The 19,006-nt window shown below is 52.9% G+C and overlaps 1 protein-coding gene across 1 annotated transcript in view; it reads left to right on the top strand.

Annotated features, from left to right (window-relative positions):
• The first annotated feature begins 369 nt into the window (after nucleotides 1–369).
• Nucleotides 370–19,006, top strand: part of LOC148594641 (uncharacterized) — a 32,642-nt gene continuing 14,005 nt past the window's right edge. The window contains exons 1-6 of the mRNA XM_088525012.1: nucleotides 370–403; nucleotides 1,238–1,299; nucleotides 1,824–1,980; nucleotides 2,411–2,667; nucleotides 3,288–3,373; nucleotides 4,813–4,927. Coding sequence (XP_088381138.1) covers nucleotides 370–403; nucleotides 1,238–1,299; nucleotides 1,824–1,980; nucleotides 2,411–2,667; nucleotides 3,288–3,373; nucleotides 4,813–4,927 — 711 coding nt within the window. The remainder of the gene's footprint in view (nucleotides 404–1,237; nucleotides 1,300–1,823; nucleotides 1,981–2,410; nucleotides 2,668–3,287; nucleotides 3,374–4,812; nucleotides 4,928–19,006) is intronic.

Here is a 19,006-nt window from a genome sequence, read left to right as displayed (position 1 = left end):
GTTGTGCTCTGAAGATGTCTGTGGTTGCACAGGGCCCTTGTGTCCCTTTGGGGTGATGTGCACTATTCCCAACACAAAGCTGTCAGTGTCGTCTTTGGGAGGTTTGTCTTCCTGGGGGATTTCTAGCCACCAAAGGGCTGTGAAATCTCTCCTTCGAAAGGAAAGACGCTCCCCAAGGGAAGGTGTTCCTGAGAGAATCTTTCCTGACAGAGCAGCTGGTGCTTAGCAGTGTTGTGTACCAGGGGGGCTTCCTTTATTTTGGGTAGGAATAAGAATGAGCTCTCTGTTTTGTGGCAAGCTGCGGCTCCTTAGATGAACCAGCCTCTCCTCAGTTCTTTGCTTATCTTTCCTTTTGGCCTGAATGTGGCGATGGTTGCTGCTAAGGCGTACAGATCATGGGGAGGTGGGCAGGGGAGGTAGGGGGCATCCCCCAGGAAGCCGAGTGCTGCCCCCTTGTCCTTGTGGGGTGAAATATAGGGAGGTGCCCGACGGTGGGGGTGGCCGGGCCCTGCAGCCTTTTGTGACACGGGCTGGGGTCACAGTGGGATGTCCCGCATCACCATCAGAGCTTCCCTATAAGTAGGGCGCCCCACGCACACTGCCGTGCGAGGCCACGCTGAGCCCTGGCACTCGGCTGCTCTCGGCTCCCCTCTGCTCGTGGCAGCTGCTCTGCAGTGAGGAGGAGAGGGCAAGAGAGGCAGTGCAATAGCGCTGGGCTCTTTGGTGTGCTGGAGTGGAGGAGCTGGTGGCCTGTGCCTTGAGCCATGGAATCATTTTGCTCAAACTTCCTCCACTCACTCTCTCAGCGGCTTGTGAGATTCTGTAAGGAAAGTAAGTCCGAAAGGTCCCTGAGTGTCCAAGGCGGTGGTGGGCAGAGGAGTGTCCTCTAGGTGGGGTGGGAATGGATTGGTGGATTTGGCAGGGAGAGGGTCAAGCTTAGGAAGGAGCATGTGAAAGGGCAGCAGTGCTGTTTGCAGAAGGCTGAGGTGAGCTCTAGAGGGCTCTAGAGAGGCACTGGGAACTGTTCCTCTTAGAGCTCCATGCTTTCCTTTTCAGGGGAGGGCTTGTAGTTGGAAGGCTGTTGGAATGTCAGTTCCGCTGCCCTCCTCTGCAAGGGTCCTTTGTGGGATTGTGGTGGTGGTGGGTGACGCTTGCTGCGTCTGCATGGTTTGGCAGGGTTGGCATGGAGGTGAGCTTGTGCACTTCAAGCACAGCCCATCTTTCTCTTCCTGCCCAGATATCGCTAAAGTTTGGGACTGCGCGTGCGAGTGTTACCGCCAGGCGCTGCTGCAGAACCAGGTGGGCTTCTCTGCTCCTTCTCCCTCAGACCCTGATGAGCGCCGATGCCCCCATTTCCGTGCTGCGTTTGAACAGCCGTATTGCTGTCCCCTCTGAAAGCAGAAGCGATGTGCCTGCAGGAGCCTGTGGGTTGCAGTTCTGCCCCAGAGCCAGCTCTCTGGCAATGGAGAGCCAAAGCAAAGGGCAGCTGGAGAAGCAGAATGTGGACTTTCTCCTCTGGGGCGTTCTCTGGCCCCACGTGGCCAGGTGGAACAACGTGCCTGGCACACGGTGGAGACTTTCTGCCACGTCTTGCACCTCCTTGGATGGTGTTCCCTACTTGTGGGTCAGCGCTTAGCTGTTGGGAGGTGAGGGGTGGGAGAGGCCATGGCTAGAGAGTGCAGGGCTCTCCTGCAAAGCACCTCATCTTCCTGCATTGTAGATCCAGCCCTTAAGCACCCTCTGAGTGCCCTGAAAAGCTATCCCTTACTTTTTGGGCATGTGAAAAGCCTCCTCCTGTTCTTTACATGCTCTCTTCTTTTCAGACTGTCCAGCTAGCAGGCGTGGGAAACATGTTCATCATGGACAACTACTTGTGCTCTGTGAGGAACAAGAGTTTCCCTGTTCGGAGGCCTGTCTTACATCTGGACAACGCGTTTCTGAAGGAGAATGACCTCAGCTACGAGAACATCCCGTGGCCTGGTTAGAAGCGTGATGCAAAGCTGGTGTTTCCCTCGTGTTGTGGCAGGGCTCTGCCTGGCAGCTTGTAGTTAGTAGTGGTCTAAGAGAGCTGCAGGGAGCAGTGAAGCAGAGGTGGGAGGAGGAGTTTTCCCCAGGGCCCTGTGGCCAGCTGGAGGGGGCCCTGCATGGCTCTTGTGGGTCAGGAAGGAGTGGGGCTGTGTTTGGAGTGGTTCTTGCATTCCTGTGAAACCATGTCCAGTTTGCTAGGAAGAGCAAAAGGTGTTTGGGGACGGGTCCGTATCCCCCAAGCAAGAGGTTTGCTGCTGAAAGGGGAGTGGGTGGGGAGGGAGGGTGTTGAGAAGGCTGTGGAGGGTGTGCTGAGCTGCCAGGTGAGTTGAGTGTGCCCAAGGGCTCTTTGAGTGACTTTGTTGCCTGCTGCCTTTTTTTGCAGGGCATCTGGAAGTTGCTCAAGTGAAGCTTACCACCATGGTTATGAGGACCCACCTTTCCCTGCAGAAGGTGTCCGTTTGTCTAAGGGCAACTCAGACCTTGCTTGTGTGGGCCTTGTCCAAAGGGGAAGATTTTGACTTTGTTTTCAAGAACATTGGCATTCTTGTGTGCCGAGAAAGGAACGTCACCATGAGGTTTTTTGAAGACTTTATCAATGAAGTGGATGTGACGGGAAAGCTGTCAAAATCTTTCCTGCGGGTAAGTCTGGGAAGTGTTGAGTGCTCCCTTTGCTTCTTTAGAAAAGAGGCCCCAGAATTCTCTCTGGCTGTGGAGTGCCTTGGGTAGACTTGATGTGCCATCCCGGGAGCTCTCTGCAGAGAGCTTGTCTCACCTTCGGGAGAGACTTGCCAACACAGGAGTCTTTGAGAGCAGCTGTCTTGGATCAGAGGAAGGATGCAGGGTGGTAGCCCATGCCTTTTGGGAAGGGCTTTGGGAAGAAGACGAAGCACAGGGCAGAGTTTTGCTGCTCCTTCCCCCTCCACCAGCCTCTCAGCTTCCAGTAAGCCATGCTGGCAGAAAGGCCATCAAAGGCAAAGCCTCGTGCTGTGCTCCTTGTCCTGAGCTCTTTTTAGGAAAGAGCTTGTTGCCTGAGGGAATCTCCTTGTGACTGGCCTCATCAAAGGCCAGCAGCATTAGTGCTCCTTCTCAGGGTTTTGCTGGGCAGCATGTCTGTGCTGGGACAGGGTCTGATGCAGGAGCCCGTGGTGTGAGAGTTGTGGAGGAGCGGTTTGTTGTGTGGGCAGTGGGCAGTTTGCCGCCCTTGTGAGCCAGGGGCTATTTTCTGGGGGTGACTGTGTGCGTCTCTGTCACTTTTGCAGACACCAGCCTTGAGGCCTTTGATCATTGCCCGCACGGAGACGGCTGTTTTTCAGATGCCTCCTGGGGGTGTCTTTGTGTTGCCACAGTGAGTATGTTTCCTTGGGTAGGCCTTGACTGCCTGACTGAGCAGCTTCTTATCTCCTGCTTCATAGGACCAGCTAGAGGGGCCTAGGGCCTAGATACCAGGGCTTCTCTCATCAGGAGGAGTAGTAGTGGTGCTATACCTGTGAGCAAAGTCCGTGGTCATTCTTGCCTCATTGGGAAGACATGTGTGTTGAGGTGGAGTCACCTGGAGGAGGTTCTCCTTTCCATTGCTCCCCAGTGAGAGGGAGAGAGGAAGTTAGGGATCCCTTTGCATACATCCAGCTTCATCTGCTTTCTTTTGAGAGAAACTGAATAACCCCCTGCTAAAGCTCAAGAGGTTTCTCTTCCCTGCATGTTTTTTTTTTCCCTGAAAAGCATCTGTGCGAAGCTGTGTCCCAGCCTGATCTAGACAATGCCCTTGGATGGAGTTTCTTGTGCAATCCCAGCAGTGGAGTGCTGTGCACTAGGGCTCCTAAGATGCACTGCTTCCTTGTGCCAACTTCTGCTTTGCAAAACTGTAGAGCTTACAATAGTGTTCCACCCTCTCTGTGAGCAGCAGCTGAGTGGAGGCTACTTGGGACTGGATTGCCCCTTCTTGAAACTGGTTTCACCTTTGTTCTTTCCAGATTTATACGTAAAAATGCAGGTACAGAACAAGGCTTGCCTGAGCAGACAGATAGCAAAGGTAGTGTAAGCGCGAGCGTGGAGAGCAACCCTAAGGGGCGAAGACAGCCTATATGTGTTGGCCTTCTCAGAATGAATGTGTGCCATGCCAAAGAGATTCTGTCAAGTGACCACACTGTCCCTCTGGCCCCACTTGGAGAATGTGCACCCGAAAGAATGGCCTAAGGAGAGCTCAGGGAACCCCATGGTCCTTTAGAAGGGGGGCTCGGGAGGAGTGTGAAAGGAGCAAGGGCTAGGTGATCTCTAGAGGTCCCTTCCAACCTCAACCATTCTGTGATTCTGTGTGATTCTATGAAGAATCTTCTAGCAAGCTGGCCTCCAAGCCTAGCTGAGTGTGTGCTCCGTGCGCAGTAGCCCATGTGTGATCAGGCCAACACGTGCCTCTTGTGGGAAATGTCCCGCAGAAGCAGATGTGAACAGCTTGCATGCTTTGTCCTTGCAGGTGGTCTGGTTGGTGAGCGCCTCCTCTCCCAAGAGCTTGTCCTGCCAAAGCAGAGGAGTGATGGGGAGATGGCAGGAGAGGCCCCTCATAGAGCACGTCGGGTGAGGTGAGACTCTGGCAGAAGCAGCTTTGGTTAAGCGTTCTGTGGAAGTTGCGGGAGGGAGCTGTTGCTGTTGGACTCATTTCTAGTAATGGTGGGAAGTTCCTGTCATGCTCTGGGTGGGCTTAGGTCCTCCTAGTGGGAGGGAAGTGTGTCGCAGTTTTGAGTGAGCCCCCCACCTGAGGTATGGCTGGTGTGCCCTTGTGATTTGCAGGTTCGCAGATGAGCAGGACGTGGCCAAAGCCATGCAAGAAGCTGCCAAAGAGCCACCGCTGGCAAAGAAGGAAAGCAAAGGCGGCTCTGCGAAGGATGCTGGCAGAGAAGGTGCCGTAAGAGTTGCTGGCACTTTTCCAAATCCGGGCCAGTGCAAGAGTGGGAGGGGAAGGTCCCAAGAGGCAGCGTGATGCTCTAGAAAGGGATGCATGGAGTATGCAGGCAGCCTGAAAAGGCTGCTAAGAAGGCTGTCTGCAAGGCTGGCAGTGTCTGGGCTTGCAGCATAGTAGCCCATGCATGGGCAGGCCAGCTCTGTGTGGCAAGCGTGCCAAAAAGGCAGGTGTGAAGAGGTGCTTTGTAATTGTAGGGCTTCTGGCTGCTGAGCGCGTCCCCTCGCGAGCACATGTGACGTCAAAGCACACGTGTGCTGTGAAGGGGCCAGAAAGGGAGAAGAGCAAGGCGCAGGCTAGAGCTCACGGAGTGAGGTGAGAAGATGGCAGAACTGCCTTTTGTTAATGCTGTGCTCCTGGATATGCACGAAGGAGCTTTTTCCTTTTGGTCTGTTGCCTGAAGTAGTGCTCGGAGGTGATAGTGCCATGCCCCATGGCTTCTAGGACTTGTGTCTGGGTGGGAAGCGTGTGGCGGTTTGTGTTAACGTGTCCTGTGTGAGGTTTCATTTGTGTGTGCTCCTGGTTCCCAGGGGTGCAGATAAGCAGTGCCGGGGCCAAGCTGTGCCTGCATCTGGAGAGCTTCTTCAGCAAAAGCAGGCAAGAAAAGGCAGCTGCGGAGAGCACCGGCCTGTAAGAGGTAATGCAACAGTGAAGGCTGCATGTCAGAATGTGGAGCAAAGAAAGCAGAAGGGTGCAATCCCTCTGGGAGGAAGGGGATGTTCTGGAAAGAGAGGGTAAGACAATGGAGGGAGTTTGAAAGGGCCAGAAGGAGTCAGGGCCCTCTCCAATGCACTTCATGCCTGAGCATTGCTGAGTTGTTGTTCTGGTGGCCCCTGTGCTGGAGATGCAGTTGTGGAGAGCTTCCCTGTTATGTGCTTCCAGGAGACCTCACGAGTAAGCGCCTTCTCTCCCGGCCACGTCTTTCTCCCGCACACACCAGTGATGTGCAGGGGACAAAAGGATCACTGCCTTCAGTGAGGTGAGGCTCTTGGAGAAAGGTTCTGGGGACGGCCATGCTCTTGATGGGCTTGGTGTGTGAGCGCAGGCTGGAGAACGTGCTGACATGAGCTGCGTGTGTGCTCTATCTGCAGCGCGCTGCCACCAGTAAGGAGGAGCAGTGTGCAGAAAGGAGGCAACGTAGACAGGAAGGCTGCTGAATCCGGACTCCCTGTTGTGGACAGGCGGATAAGAGAGGGGGTAGGTTATCGGAATTTACGTAACGTCCAAAGGCCAAGGTGTATGGCCACAGCAGGATGTAGCTTTTCAGTCTGCAAATGCCAATAGCTTTTGAGTTGACTCTTCCGTTCTGTTGTCTCTGTTCTCACGGCCTTGTTCCTCCTCTCTCTTTGCCTAGACACGACCTAAAGCAGAAGCTCAGAAGCCCCAAATCTATGGTGGCTCTGAGCAGGGAAGGCTTGAAGCACAAAGAAAGAAGCCTCGGGGCCACCCGCTAAGACTCAGCTTGGTGTCTCTGTGCCTTCCCGAAGTGGTGGAGGAGAAGGAAGCGGTCCCGAGGCTGGAAACGTCTCGGCAAATGTAAGTGTGTGCGAAGTGTCTCAAAGGCATGGGGGAGTGGAGCAGCGGGGACGGCTGTGCTGCAGGGTCAAGGATCCCCCTGGCTTAGCCCTGAGGATGATGCGGCAGCTTCCTCTTTCTTGGTACCTGGAGGAGGCCCTGGGACAGCCCCTGATGCTGGTGTCTCTAGGCAGCCCCCAGCGAGTGCCTGAGGTTGCTGCGGTGTTGAAGGGAGCAGTAGCTGCCAGGGCAGCGTGCAGAGGCTGGGGGAGGGCAGGGGCAGGCCAGGACGGAGCCCGGCTGTGAGGGGGAATTTGTGCCTGCCCCAACAGAGTGCTGCCAAGACAAGCAAGCCAAGATCTGCAAGGGCTGCAGTCCTCAGGAGCCTGCCTTGAGGAATGGAGGAGTCTGGAGAGCAGCAGGCCATGGAGAATAGACCAGCAGCAGTTCTCTTGGTAAATGTGTCCAGCTTCAATTGGTATTTCCCTTCTGTGGCATGTTCCTCACTTTCCTTGGCAGAATGGCAAGTGGAAAAGCTGTCTTGGCCTGACAGCCTGAGGGATGGAGCGCAGCAGGCTCCTGGGCTGTGAGAGACGTCTATAGGAGTCTCTGTCCTCCTGCCTCTATGCAAAATTGAGGAGTTTTTGTTTCCTCTTCAGTGTTGGGAAGAAGATGGAATTGCAAGAGCACCGTCAAAAGTATGAGTCGTTTGTGGCAGCCCGGCGGACATGGGAGCAGTACGGCCGAGTTGAACCACGCAGACCTGCAAAACGGTCCTGAAGTTCCTGAAGCCTTGAGGGGACCGAGAGAAACAGCAGGGCTGGCAGTGGTGGGGCTGCGCAGAACCGTGTTGGTGCAGGAGCTCCCAGTGCTGCTGCCAGCGTTGCCACTTCTGCGTCAGGACAGCCCTTAGTAGAGCATGGCCTCTGCAAGTGCTCTTGAGGCCTGGGCAGTGCCCAATAAAGACCCGGTGCTTTCTCCCAGCTGGAGTAGCTCAGCTGTGCCTGGCAGTGCGTCCATGTGGAGCCATTTGGAAGGGCAGGTGTCTTCAAGATCCGGTGTGCTGTCTGATCCTATGGCAGAAGCAAGGCAGTGGAGGAGAGCTGAGGCTCTGGCAGTGGCAATGGGATTGTGAGCATGGCAAAAGAGGAGATCTGATAGTGGGCAATGGAAGAGATCTGAAGGTGTCTGGTGGCAACTAGGGGATAGCCTAGTGCCTAGTGGGGAGGTGTGGAAGAGATAGCAAATGAGAAAGGGGGAAGAAGGGACGTTGAACGTGCAAGGAGAGGAAGTAAGGAGAGGAAACCACTGCTGTCTGATGGCCGAAGAGCATGTGAGCACGAGGCAAGGAGAAAGGAGGGTCAGAGGAGATGTGGAGGGTAGTGGGAAGAGATGTGGCTGGAGGGCATCTAAATGCTCCTGAAGGGACTGGAGGGCACAGGAGTGGTCTGTGAGGGGAGAAAACACATTGCGCCTTTGCGAAAAGGGCAAGGAAAATGCTTTAGGTACTCGTCAAAGGGGCAGACACACAAGGAAGGTGAAGGGAGGTGATTGACGCAGTCCAGGGAGGGAAGGGGGAATTTGGAGCGTCTCCCGAGGGGGCTGGACGGAGCCTGAGAGAAGGTGGGACCACGCTGTCTGTTAGTGCCTGCCATGAGCCACCCACAGCAGCTGTGGGCAAGGGGGAAGGCGGTGCTGGGCACCAAGAGGAAGGTGGGCGCTACCATGTGGCACCGCCACGCTGCCTTCCTGCAGAGCATCGCAGCTGCCCCAGAGCCCATGGAGCTGCAACCCGTGGAGGGAGAGCCTGCCCTGTGCACCATGGACGTGCCCCAGGAGCCCCAGAGGAGGAGGATGCGCTAACCCGGCAGGAGATTCCATTCCTGCCAGCCGGGGCATGACGCCCAGCAAGACCAGGCTGGTGATGGCAGTACCCTGCCATCAGATGGCAGCCACAGGCCTGCCATCACAGCTGATGCCATGAGTGCAGGCAGCTCTCGCACAGGTGAAACCTCGCTGCGATCATGTCCCTGTTCACCTCACTGCTGGGCTGCCTCAGCACATGGAAAGTGCCTAATGCATTGATGGCTACACCCTGAGTGCAGGAGAGAAAAAGAGGATGACAAATAAGAGTTTGGCTTCGATGGATGGATGACTCATAGGAGTAAGAAGATAGTGCCCTGTGCTGTGTGAGCTATGGAGGAAAAAGAGGGCAGGATTGGCCCTTTGGGAAACCTTAAAGATGACTGATTGTGGAGAAGACCCTCTTCTTTTCTTTCCCTCTTGGTCGCCTTTGCAAAGGAATGGAATGGGAAATGTGAAACAATAGCTGTGGGATAAAGAAGCTGGGAAGCGCAGCGTCCATTGTTTGTTGATCTGTTGGTGGACAGCTCAAGGACTCTCGATCATTTCAAGGCTGGGGTGGTGCTGACCGCCTGGAGCTGTGCAGTGTCCTCAATCCCCAAGCCATTCCTCTATAAGTCCTCCTTTTTTCTTTTGCGATAGCCAGGCTTTATTAGTGAGGGAGAATAGCATTCACCTTAGGGATGCGAAGGCACAGCTAAATAAGCATAGGACAAAAAGTATAACAATCAAAAGCACCAATCCTGTCTTAAGCAAGGATTTTAGCCACTCACCAAAACCCAATAAATCAGTTAACCCATCCAGCCCAAAGAAATCCCCGTCCTTTTGTATCTTCTGGGTGTGCTCCATCAGCTGCTGAATCTGCTGCTGGATTGCCTTAGAGTGGTCTTGTAGTTCCATGCAGCACATCCCTTCAAAGTCTTCACATCCATGTCCGTGGGCCAGTAGCAGGAAGTCAATAGACGCTCTATTTTGTACCACCACGTGTTGTAGCTGTGATAAATCCAGCACCAGATTAGAGAGGACCTGACTGGTGACATTTGCTTGTTTATCCACCCAGCAGGACAGGGTGTCTAAGATTTTGTGGGCTCTTGCTGCTGTTGCCCCTGGAATGAAAAAAGATGCGAAAATGGCCTCCCACTTGTACCAGAGGCGGACTTCGTCATCAGAGTCCTCCGTCTGGATTATGCTACGCGCCATTCGCTGAGTTCTTCTCTTGGCACTGGTGCTGTTGGGATGAACCCAGGGCAAAGCCATACTTACTTGGCCTACCGTACATGGACCCCCTATGGGCTTTGATGGAATTCCGGCTCAAGCCTGGTTGCCACATGTAAGGCAACGCATGGTGTGGCCTCTGTCAAGGGGTGGCAGACTTCAGGATGGTCGTTCCATTCTGGTACGGCTCAGGTCTACCTGTTGGGTACCCACCGTGGACCTGTTCAGGTGGAAACACACATATGCCCTCGACCATTAAATATGACAGTGGTGGGGCCCTCCCAAATCCCTGTTCTAGGGTTAAGATAATTAACCATCATTTCCTTAGTGGGAGTGCCTGCATTAGCACAGGTGGCATGGATTACAACGGGCAGATGGACATTGTCCCCGAAGACACAGAGATGATTTAATACAAATAGAACCTTATCCAAATGCTCTCTTGGGTCCACTATTGAATTGAACTTTTGCAAATAGTCCTTGAATGTTCTGTTTGTGCGCTCCACTATAGCCTGACCAGGTGGAGAGTTTGGGAACCCGGTGGTATGCTTTACTCCCCAGGTCATCAGAAAGCGTCGCACAGACTCACTGACATAGGCTGGACCGTTATCCGTCTTGCTGGGCTCAGGTGAACCCCTGACCGCAAAACATGTGGTTGGATGCCTACAGACACATAGGGCCCTTTCGCCGGTCTGCGCCATGGCCCACACAAACTTAGAGTAGGTGTCTATGGACACGTGGACATACTTGAGGCGTCCAAATTCAAGTACATGCGTGACGTCCATTTGCCACAACTCTACCCTTTTTGATCGCTTCACTGAGCGCTTCCATTCGAGTTTGAACACTCTTTTTTGGCTGCATTGCTAAAAATACCCATTCCAGAATGATAAAGCGATGAGTGTAGTGATGATCGTCTTCTCCCCCTTTTTTCTTTTGCCACTGCAAACACCAAGATTGAGTTGGAGACGATCATGAGGCGTATTGGAAGCTCAGGGCATCGCTGTCCTGCCCACCGGGTGGAGATGAGCTGTCCTAGGCAATGCATGCATTGTTCCTGCTCGACACAGAGCGTAACTGGCTTAGCTGCATCGGTGCCTTTTAACAGTGGCCAGAAGGCACTGTGTTACTAACCATTGAAGTATAAAGGGCATTCCTTCCATTGCAACATTGTCCTGTGTACACTGATATGATGTATTGAGTAGGCTATATGGATTCAGGTCTGTCCAGTTGCTTAGAGGAATACCTATCACCAGTGCATCAAAATGATCTGCTGTCCCACAAAGCCAACAACTCTTAATTTGGGTATAATTAACAATATGCCTAAGAAGCATAACATATCCATTAGTGTTAAAAGTGGCATCAGCTTCTATAATAGCGTTAAAAGCAACATTACCTCCTAAAAGCCACAATATACAGCTAATAACAACAGTTAACACCTCTTCTTCCCATGTTTTTCTTCTGCAGGCTCACACTTTCCACAGCTAGGGTACCAGCTGCTTGCCTGCTACGTCTGGTATATGCAAGTTTGCTTCCAGCCAAGGTCTGACCTATCTCTCTATTTCCATTTCTATTTATGTTTGTATAGCTTCAATTTGGTTTCCTCCCCAGAAATTGCTTGGGATTTCCATATATTAAGGAGGCCTCCACTCCAGTAGCAATTGAGGCTTTTACAACTTGTTGCAGGTCCTTCTGTGCCAGTCGCACTGGAACTTGGCTGTTGCTTCATTCATGTTTCCCATGCTGAACTATTTCCCTAATCTCTTTCCAAGGACACAAGTCAGAGTACAGCTCCCATTCCTCCACTGGTTGCGGGGGTGGGCAGGGGAGGTGGTGGGGGGTGCCGCAGTCTGAGTTATTCCTGGCTTTCCCGCTTTCAAATTCTGCACTTTCTTGTTGTGCTTAGTCAGCCCTCTCTGCTGATACATATTACACAATAAAGACCTAAAGACCACACACACAAACAGCACAAACACAGTTTCTATCCAGTGGCACGACCTCACGTAGCTGTGCACTCCACTAGTGAGTTCCACACAAAACAAGGTGGCTATGGTGAGCCTCTATTCAGGTGAACGCACATTAAAGAAGCCAAGTATAGATGATCACTCTTGAGGTAATACTTGCTGGCAGGACACTGAGACTGAACATTCTCTTGAGTTGGCAGATGAGAGGGTTGCTGACAGGCTCCTAACTCAGCGGGCGTCCCCGCAGAGACAACGTGGGTCTCAGTGTTAGGAATCTCACCCCTCCTTTCTCTGCACTGTCTGTTTATGCCTGGTGCATCCTGCCACGTAGGGCCAGTACGTGCCAGCAGGCAGACCAGGGGGGCGGACAAACTCCACCTTCAGTCACGTATCCTTCCCTCCTGGATGCACAGGTGTGCATACCAGTAAATTGTCCCAGTCGTCAGTCTGAGGGTCCTGCCTTTCTCGTCTCCCTCCCTCTCGGGTGTTTCACCTTCAAACTAATTTAGAGGATGTTTGCAGTTAAGTTGGCTACAAGCCCGGTCGAGCAGCCACCTTCAGCTGCTTTTGGAGGAGGTTGGCTCTGGGCCTGGCTGGGCAGCCGCCTCCATGCTCCTTATCGCTCAGCCTGGGCAAACAAACATCTTCTTTCTCAGCGTCTTGGATCCTATTTTGCACAATAGTTTTATGACTCTACGGATTGTACAAATTTCCAGCTTTTCAACCATACCTCGTGTCGGCATCAATATACAAAGGATACAACACATAATAGAGATGAACATAGCAAACAGAAATAATAGCCCTAATAACGGTTTCTGTCCTCACTTAAAGCATTACAGTTCTTCAACCCCCACTTTTAAAGACAGATCAAATTCCTCTGCACCTCCCTCCTGGCTTTCATCAAGCCCTCAGCAACATAAGTTTCCTTGATCTCATTCGCCTTCTCTTCCCCAGCCCCCTTTTCTCCTTTTTTCAAGGCGATCTAACAAGCGGAAGCGGGGGCACAGACGGTGCAGGCGCCGCAGGTGCAGGCACAGAGGCAGGCACGGGCGGGGGGGTTAGCGATGGATCTCCAAACACCAGCGGTTTTCAGTGGCGTGGCGGTCCCGGTCCTGAAGTGCTTGCAAAGGCTGCCGTGGCTCCGATGGCCACTTTGCTTTTGGCTTTCACATCGGGTTTGAATACTCGGTGGGGCTCGGCTTTGAACCCATTCTCTCTGCACCAGATCGAAAGCTTGCAGAGCATCTGTTCATCAGCCTCCGTCTGCACTCCCACTGCTTCGCTCTTCCTGAGCGCCTCCCGTGCTGCCCTCCAAGTCTCCCTCTCCTCCCTTGCTCTCTGGAGGACCTGCCGTATCACTCCCCATGTCTTTAGATCTTTCGCACTCCCTTTAGGCATACCATATTCCGTTAACGCGGTGGTACATCTCTGCCAGTGCTGAGGGAATAAAACTTCCACGGCACTGTTAACCGCCCCTTCTTCAAGGAGCCGCTCAATGCAGCTCTTAACTGCGTTCGATTTCATAGAAATCCCCCATTCCCGAGCACCAGATAGTACGACCTTGACTATCCCTTCCATGATCCGCGGATCCCTCGACCGCCTGCGGTCCGCCGCCTCGGAGTATCACGTCGGGGTCACCACTTGTTGCCTGACATTGGCAATCGACTCCATCCGCCGAGGCGGCCAGGCATGCCCAACCTGTGCCCGGGCCAAAGAGCACAGACACCAATATGAGGATGCTGCAAATGGCGTTTATTGATGGATAACAAGGTGTTATATAGCTAAGGTTTACAACGTCACATAGAATCATAGAATGCTTAGGGTTGGAAGGGACCTCTAGAGATCATCTAGTCCAACCCCCCTGCATACGCAGGGACACCTAGAGCACGTGGAACAGGACTGCATCCAAGCGGGTTTTGAAGATCTCCAGAGAAGGAGACTCCACAACCTCTCTGGGCAGCCTGTTCCAGTGCTCTGTCACCCTCACTGTTAAGAAATTTTTCCTTAAGTTCCTATGGAATTTTTGATGTTTCAGTTTCCGACCATCCGCCTGCTTACATCATAGACTAAACACTATTGGCTATTACGGGCCCTATCTTTCCGTACAGCACGATATCTTCCGGCCGCTGGACCCTAACTATCTGCAACAGTCCCCAAGGCAGAAAATACAGCATCCTTTTGATGGGAGGCTCAAGCTCTCCTCTAACCCAGATCTTCTCCCCACAGCGCCATGGGGAGCTCCCCAGGCAGGCTGAGCGCTGACACTCACAGGTGGCAGAGTCACTGCCCCGGGCTCACAGCACCATGGAGCACAGGGACGCTGCTCTGAATTACAGTCCTGGGCAGACCACAGTGCTCACCCTGGTTTCACACCCTGCAGCCATCCCCAGGAGAAGAGAGCAGCATGTCCTGTCCCTGTGTTGGAGTGGCAGGAACGCTGCTCTGAAGCATCTCCCCATTCTCTGCACAGGAGAAAGTGAGAGAATGATCGTTAAAAGCCCGATCTGTAATGGATTGGGGTCAGAAGAGTCCTCCAGGAACCTCAGTAGCATTGCCCTCCTCACAGAGACTCACCGTGTCAAGGGCTGTGACGATTTCTCCACCAGTTCTCCTCTGTGCTCCCGCTCCACACTGCCGTTCCCCTCTTGCTGCCTTCTCTCCTCTGCTGTCCGCAGCAGCAGGCAGTGCCCGCAGCCCTGCTGCTCTTGGCACAGGAGCTGCTCCTGCACACGCTGTCTCTGGGCAGTGCTGCCAGGCTGCCACGAGCTGCCTCCGTCCCAGGAGCCTGGCCCTGCTCAGGAGCAGAGGAACAGCTGAACTCACCAATTTCTCTGTCCCTTGTTCCCCCTCCTCCTGGGAAATGTTAAGTAAACTAAAATAATCACTTGTTGTCCTTTCCAACTGAGTGGAGAAAGAAGAATTCCCAACCTGCCATCTATTTCATCAGAGGATGACTATCTATGCAAGGTCCCACTCTGGAAGTCCCTAGTTAGTAAGATTCTCATAGGCAGGACACAGAGACAGGGGCAAAGAGGAGGGTCATGGATTCAGATGAATCTGTGTGGGCATCACATGCTGGTTCAGAAGTCACTGATCTGGAATCAGGTTCAGATTCCTCCCTTGAACTCCACAAACACACAGAAGGTGGGATTCTTCTTCCCCACTCTGAAGTGTGCACAGCACTGACATCTGCATGCGAGGTCCTTCTCTAAGCTCCCCTTGTAATCACTGGTGATGGAGGGTGGGATGACACACAAACAGCTGGGGGCAGTTGAAGAGGCAGAGGAGGTGCCAAAAATGTGCCCATGTCTGTTTGCTCTGCTGGAGCAAATCTGAGACCCACATTCTCAGGGAGCTTCAGGACAAGATGAGGTGGGAAAAGTCCTTTGCCACCCCTAATGGCCCCAGATGCCTTCCACTACTATGTGAGGACCATGCAGTATAAAGCAGAGACCCAGGCAGATCATTACAGTGCAAAAAGCTAATATAATTCAGTGCAGACATATCATTCAGTGACACAGGAATAGGCTGGCTGGGCCAAGACAGATGCCTGTGTTGTCCAGCATAACCAAATGTCTCCTCTAGCAGACACAGCATGGGATCTATGGGAAGCCATGTCCCTTTGGAGCTGGAGCTGGAAAAGTGCCCCACTGCATCTTGGGTTCCCTCCCCAGTGCCCAAACAACAGGATCCCACCACTGCCTTTGGGCCAAGTCCATCCCTCCTGCAGACGAGCATGGTGGAGATTGGGATGTACCCAAGAGTGCTGCAGTAGCTGGTGGATGTTATTGCTAAGTCACTCTGCCTCATCTCAGAATGCTCATGGAGAGGTGCTTGGGGTGTGTTAGGAAGTGTTGCCAGCAAACGGAGGGAGGTGACCCTGGCCCTCTACTTAGCCCAGCTGAGGCCACATCAGGAGTCCTGTGTCCAGTTCTGGGCTCTCCACTACAAAAGGGACATGGAACCACTGGAGAGAGTCCAGTGTGGGACTACAAAAATGATCAAGGGACTGGAGGATCTCTGCTGTGAGGAGATGCTGAGAGAGCTTGGGGCAGCAGCTCTCTGGAAGAGACCTGAGCATCCTGGGGGATAGAGGAAAAACATGAGACAGCAGCATTCCCTGGCAGCAAAGAAGGCCATAAGAATCATGGTGCTATGAGCAGCAGCACAGCCAGGAGGTCAAGGGAAATGGTGAATGCCTTTAATCAGTGTTCATTAGACCACATGGAGAACACTGCATCCAAGTGTGGTTTCCTGGAACAAGAAAGATGTTGATAACTGGGAGCAAATTAGGCCAAGGACCCTCAGTAGAGTTGGGGAGCTGGAGCACTTACCCTGTGATGAAACACTGGAACTGGTTGTCCAGAGAGATTGTGTAGTCTCCTCCCTCAGAGGTTTCCAAGACCAGAGTGCATGAAAACAGAGCAAGCTGGTGTGACACCAGGGCTGACCAGGCTGTGAGCAAGGAGATTGGGCTAGAGATCTCCTGAGGCCCCATCCACCCTCTGTGCAAGGAGTCCATGATTCTTCCTGGAACTGGCTGGATGGCAGAGCTCTGAAGGTTGTGATAAATGGAGCCGAGTCTAAGTGGAGGCCTGTGGCTAGTGGTGTCCCCCAGGGCTCAGTACTGCTTCCAGTGCTGTTCAACTTTATTTAATCAGTGATTTGGATGAGGGCACAGAGTGCACTCTCAGCAAGTTTGTGGACAATACCAAACTGGGTGGAGGGGCCAACACTCCGGAGGGCTGTGCTGCCATTCAGAGGAACCTGGACAGGATGGAGAGTTGGGCAGAGAGGAACCTCATAGGGTTCAACAAGGACAAGTTAAGGGTCCTGCACCTGGACAGGAATAACTCTGTACAGATAAGGGATGACCTGCTGGAAAGCAGCTCCACAGAGAGGGATTTGGGAGTCCAGGCTGACAACAAGTTAACCAGTTGCCAACAATGTTCCAGGAAGGCCAATGGGATCCTGGCCTGCATTAGGAGGAGTGTTGCCAGCAGGTCAAGAAAGGGGATCCTGCCCCTCTCCTCACCTCTGGTGAGGCTGCACCTGGAGTACTGTGTGCAGTTCTGGGCTCCCCGGTTCAAGAGGGATGTGGAACTTCTAGAAAGGGTCAAGTGTAGAGCAACAAAGAGTATTAAGAGCCTGGAGCATGTCTTGTATGAGAAAACACTAAGTGAGCTGGACCTGTTTAGTCTGGAGAAGAGAAAATTGAGAAGGGATCTTACCAACATGTACAAATACCTGAGGGGAAAATGTAAAGAGGTTGGGGCCAAACTCTTTTCGGCAGTGGCTAATGACAGGACAAGCAGTAATGGATATAAACTAAAACACAGGAAGTTCCACTGCCATGTGAGGAAGAACTTCTTTACTGTGAGGGTGACAGAGCCCTGGAAACGGGGGGCCCGGAGAGGTTGTGGAGTCTCCTCCTCCGGAGATACTCAGAACCCACCTGGATAGGACCCTGTGCAATGTGTTCTAGATGTCTCTCCTCGTGCAGGAGTGTTGAACTAGATGATCTCCATTAGCCTTTCCCAACCTCAACCGTTCTGTGATTCTGTGATACGTACACCTGGATTTAGTGCTCTACCTTCTGCTTACCCCACTGTCGATTGTCCCTCATTTCGTGAAGCTCCACTCATTGCCCGTCCCCAGGCACACGCTCTCCCTTGAAATCCCCTGAGCTCTCCTGGGGGCCCCTCCAGAAGCATCTATCATCAGCGCGGTCTCCTCTGGGAAAGACCCAGGTAGACACTTCAGAGACCGTTCCCTATCTCCACTGGTCACTGAGAGATGAACCATAAACCCAGTCTAATCCCTAATCATCTGGGGACTCTGAGCTCATCGCTGGAACCCATAGATCTTACAATCAGAAAAGCAGGCCCTTTTTGGTTCCACCCCACCTTGGACATATTGCAGCCATCCTGTGAATAAATGCCTAGTTTCAGACATATCACAGAGGAGATACCCTTTAATTATAGGAAATACTAGTCTGGAGGCCAGGGCTGACAGAAGGGTGCTCAGTGCCGGTGCTTCCAGGACACGTTCGCATGGCAACACAACAGAGCGTCACCAGGTTATGAGAACTCCTGGGCCATATCCACACAACAGAGCATAGAAGCACAGCATGGAAATGAACAACTCTAGAAAGAGAAAGTCCTGCTCTGCCAGGATGTGTCTCCAGAAAGCTGCAGATCCCATGAGAAGGCTGCAGTGAGGAAATGCCTGCTGTGGGAGTGTGGGGGTGACATTGTCAAGCAGAGGGTCTGTCCCCACAGGCTGCTGCCTGAGTCTCCTCCCCTCCCCTGTCCCTCCACTTGTAATGTTACAGCACTGGAGACAGAAGGGAAGAGCCCACAGTGACATCTGGCTGCCACCATCACAGGAGAGGGGTTTGAGATGACACCCTGACGGTGCCTGGGGCAGCTGAGCACTCCTAATGTACATGGGGCCCATGGTCTCACCCCGTCTGTACTCGTCTGAGCCTAACCCTGTCCCCCTGAGCTCCCTTGGTGCCAGTTCTGGAAGAGACACTGCACGAGGAAACTCTCCTCACTGCACTAGGGGCATGCGAGGGAGCTCGAGCAATGGGCTCTGAAGTGCCCCCTCTCTGCTGGAGAAGGGGGAAGAATCCTGGTTTCCTCCTTCAACACAGGATGTGGGTCCGATTTAAAGGAGAGGCTCCCGAGGAGACATGCAATGAAGTGGATATACTTATTTATTTACTTATTATATTTGTCTGAGATGGATGTACAAGAGAAAACTAAGAAGGAAATAAATGCATAACACACATCCTTGATGAGGGATATTTTGATGAGTGAATGAACGTGGGACAGGTATTGGCAATGACCTCATATCCATTGAACCATCTTTTCTAGTGTGTCCCTGAGCTCCTTGTTCCTCATGCTGTAGATGAGGGGGTTCACTGCTGGAGGCAACACCGAGTACAGAATGGACAGCACCAGATCCAGAGCTGGGGAGGAGACAGACGAGGGCTTCAGGTAGACAAGCATGTCAGTGCTGACAAAGAGAGAGACCACGGCCAGGTGCGGGAGGCACATGGAAAAGGCTTTGTGCCGGCCCTGCTCAGAGGGGATCCTCAGTACAGCTCTGAAGATCTGCACATAGGACACTACAATGAAAATGAAACACCCAAAGACTAAACAGACACTAACCACAAGAAGCCCAACTTCCCTGAGGCTGGAATGTGAGCAGGAGAGCTTGAGGATCTGGGGAATCTCACAGAAGAACTGCTCCACCACATTGCCTTGGCAGAGCGGCATGGAAAATGTGTTCGTAGTGTGCACGAGAGCATTGAGAAAGCCACTGGTCCAGGCAGCTGCTGCCATTTTGACACAAGCTGTGCTGCTCAGGAGGGTGCCGTAGTGCAGGGGTCTGCAGATGGCAACGTAGCGGTCATAGGCCATGACTGTGAGAAGAGAATACTCTGCTGACATAAAAAAGACAAACA

This window comes from Tinamus guttatus, unplaced genomic scaffold, assembly GCF_059628265.1.
Source record: "Tinamus guttatus ecotype Peru unplaced genomic scaffold, ASM5962826v1 Tinamus_guttatus_pri_ptg000219l, whole genome shotgun sequence".
NCBI classification, from domain to species: Eukaryota; Metazoa; Chordata; class Aves; order Tinamiformes; family Tinamidae; genus Tinamus; species Tinamus guttatus.
Note: the sequence above shows the minus strand (reverse complement) of the source record. Positions and strands in the feature narration are given on the sequence as shown.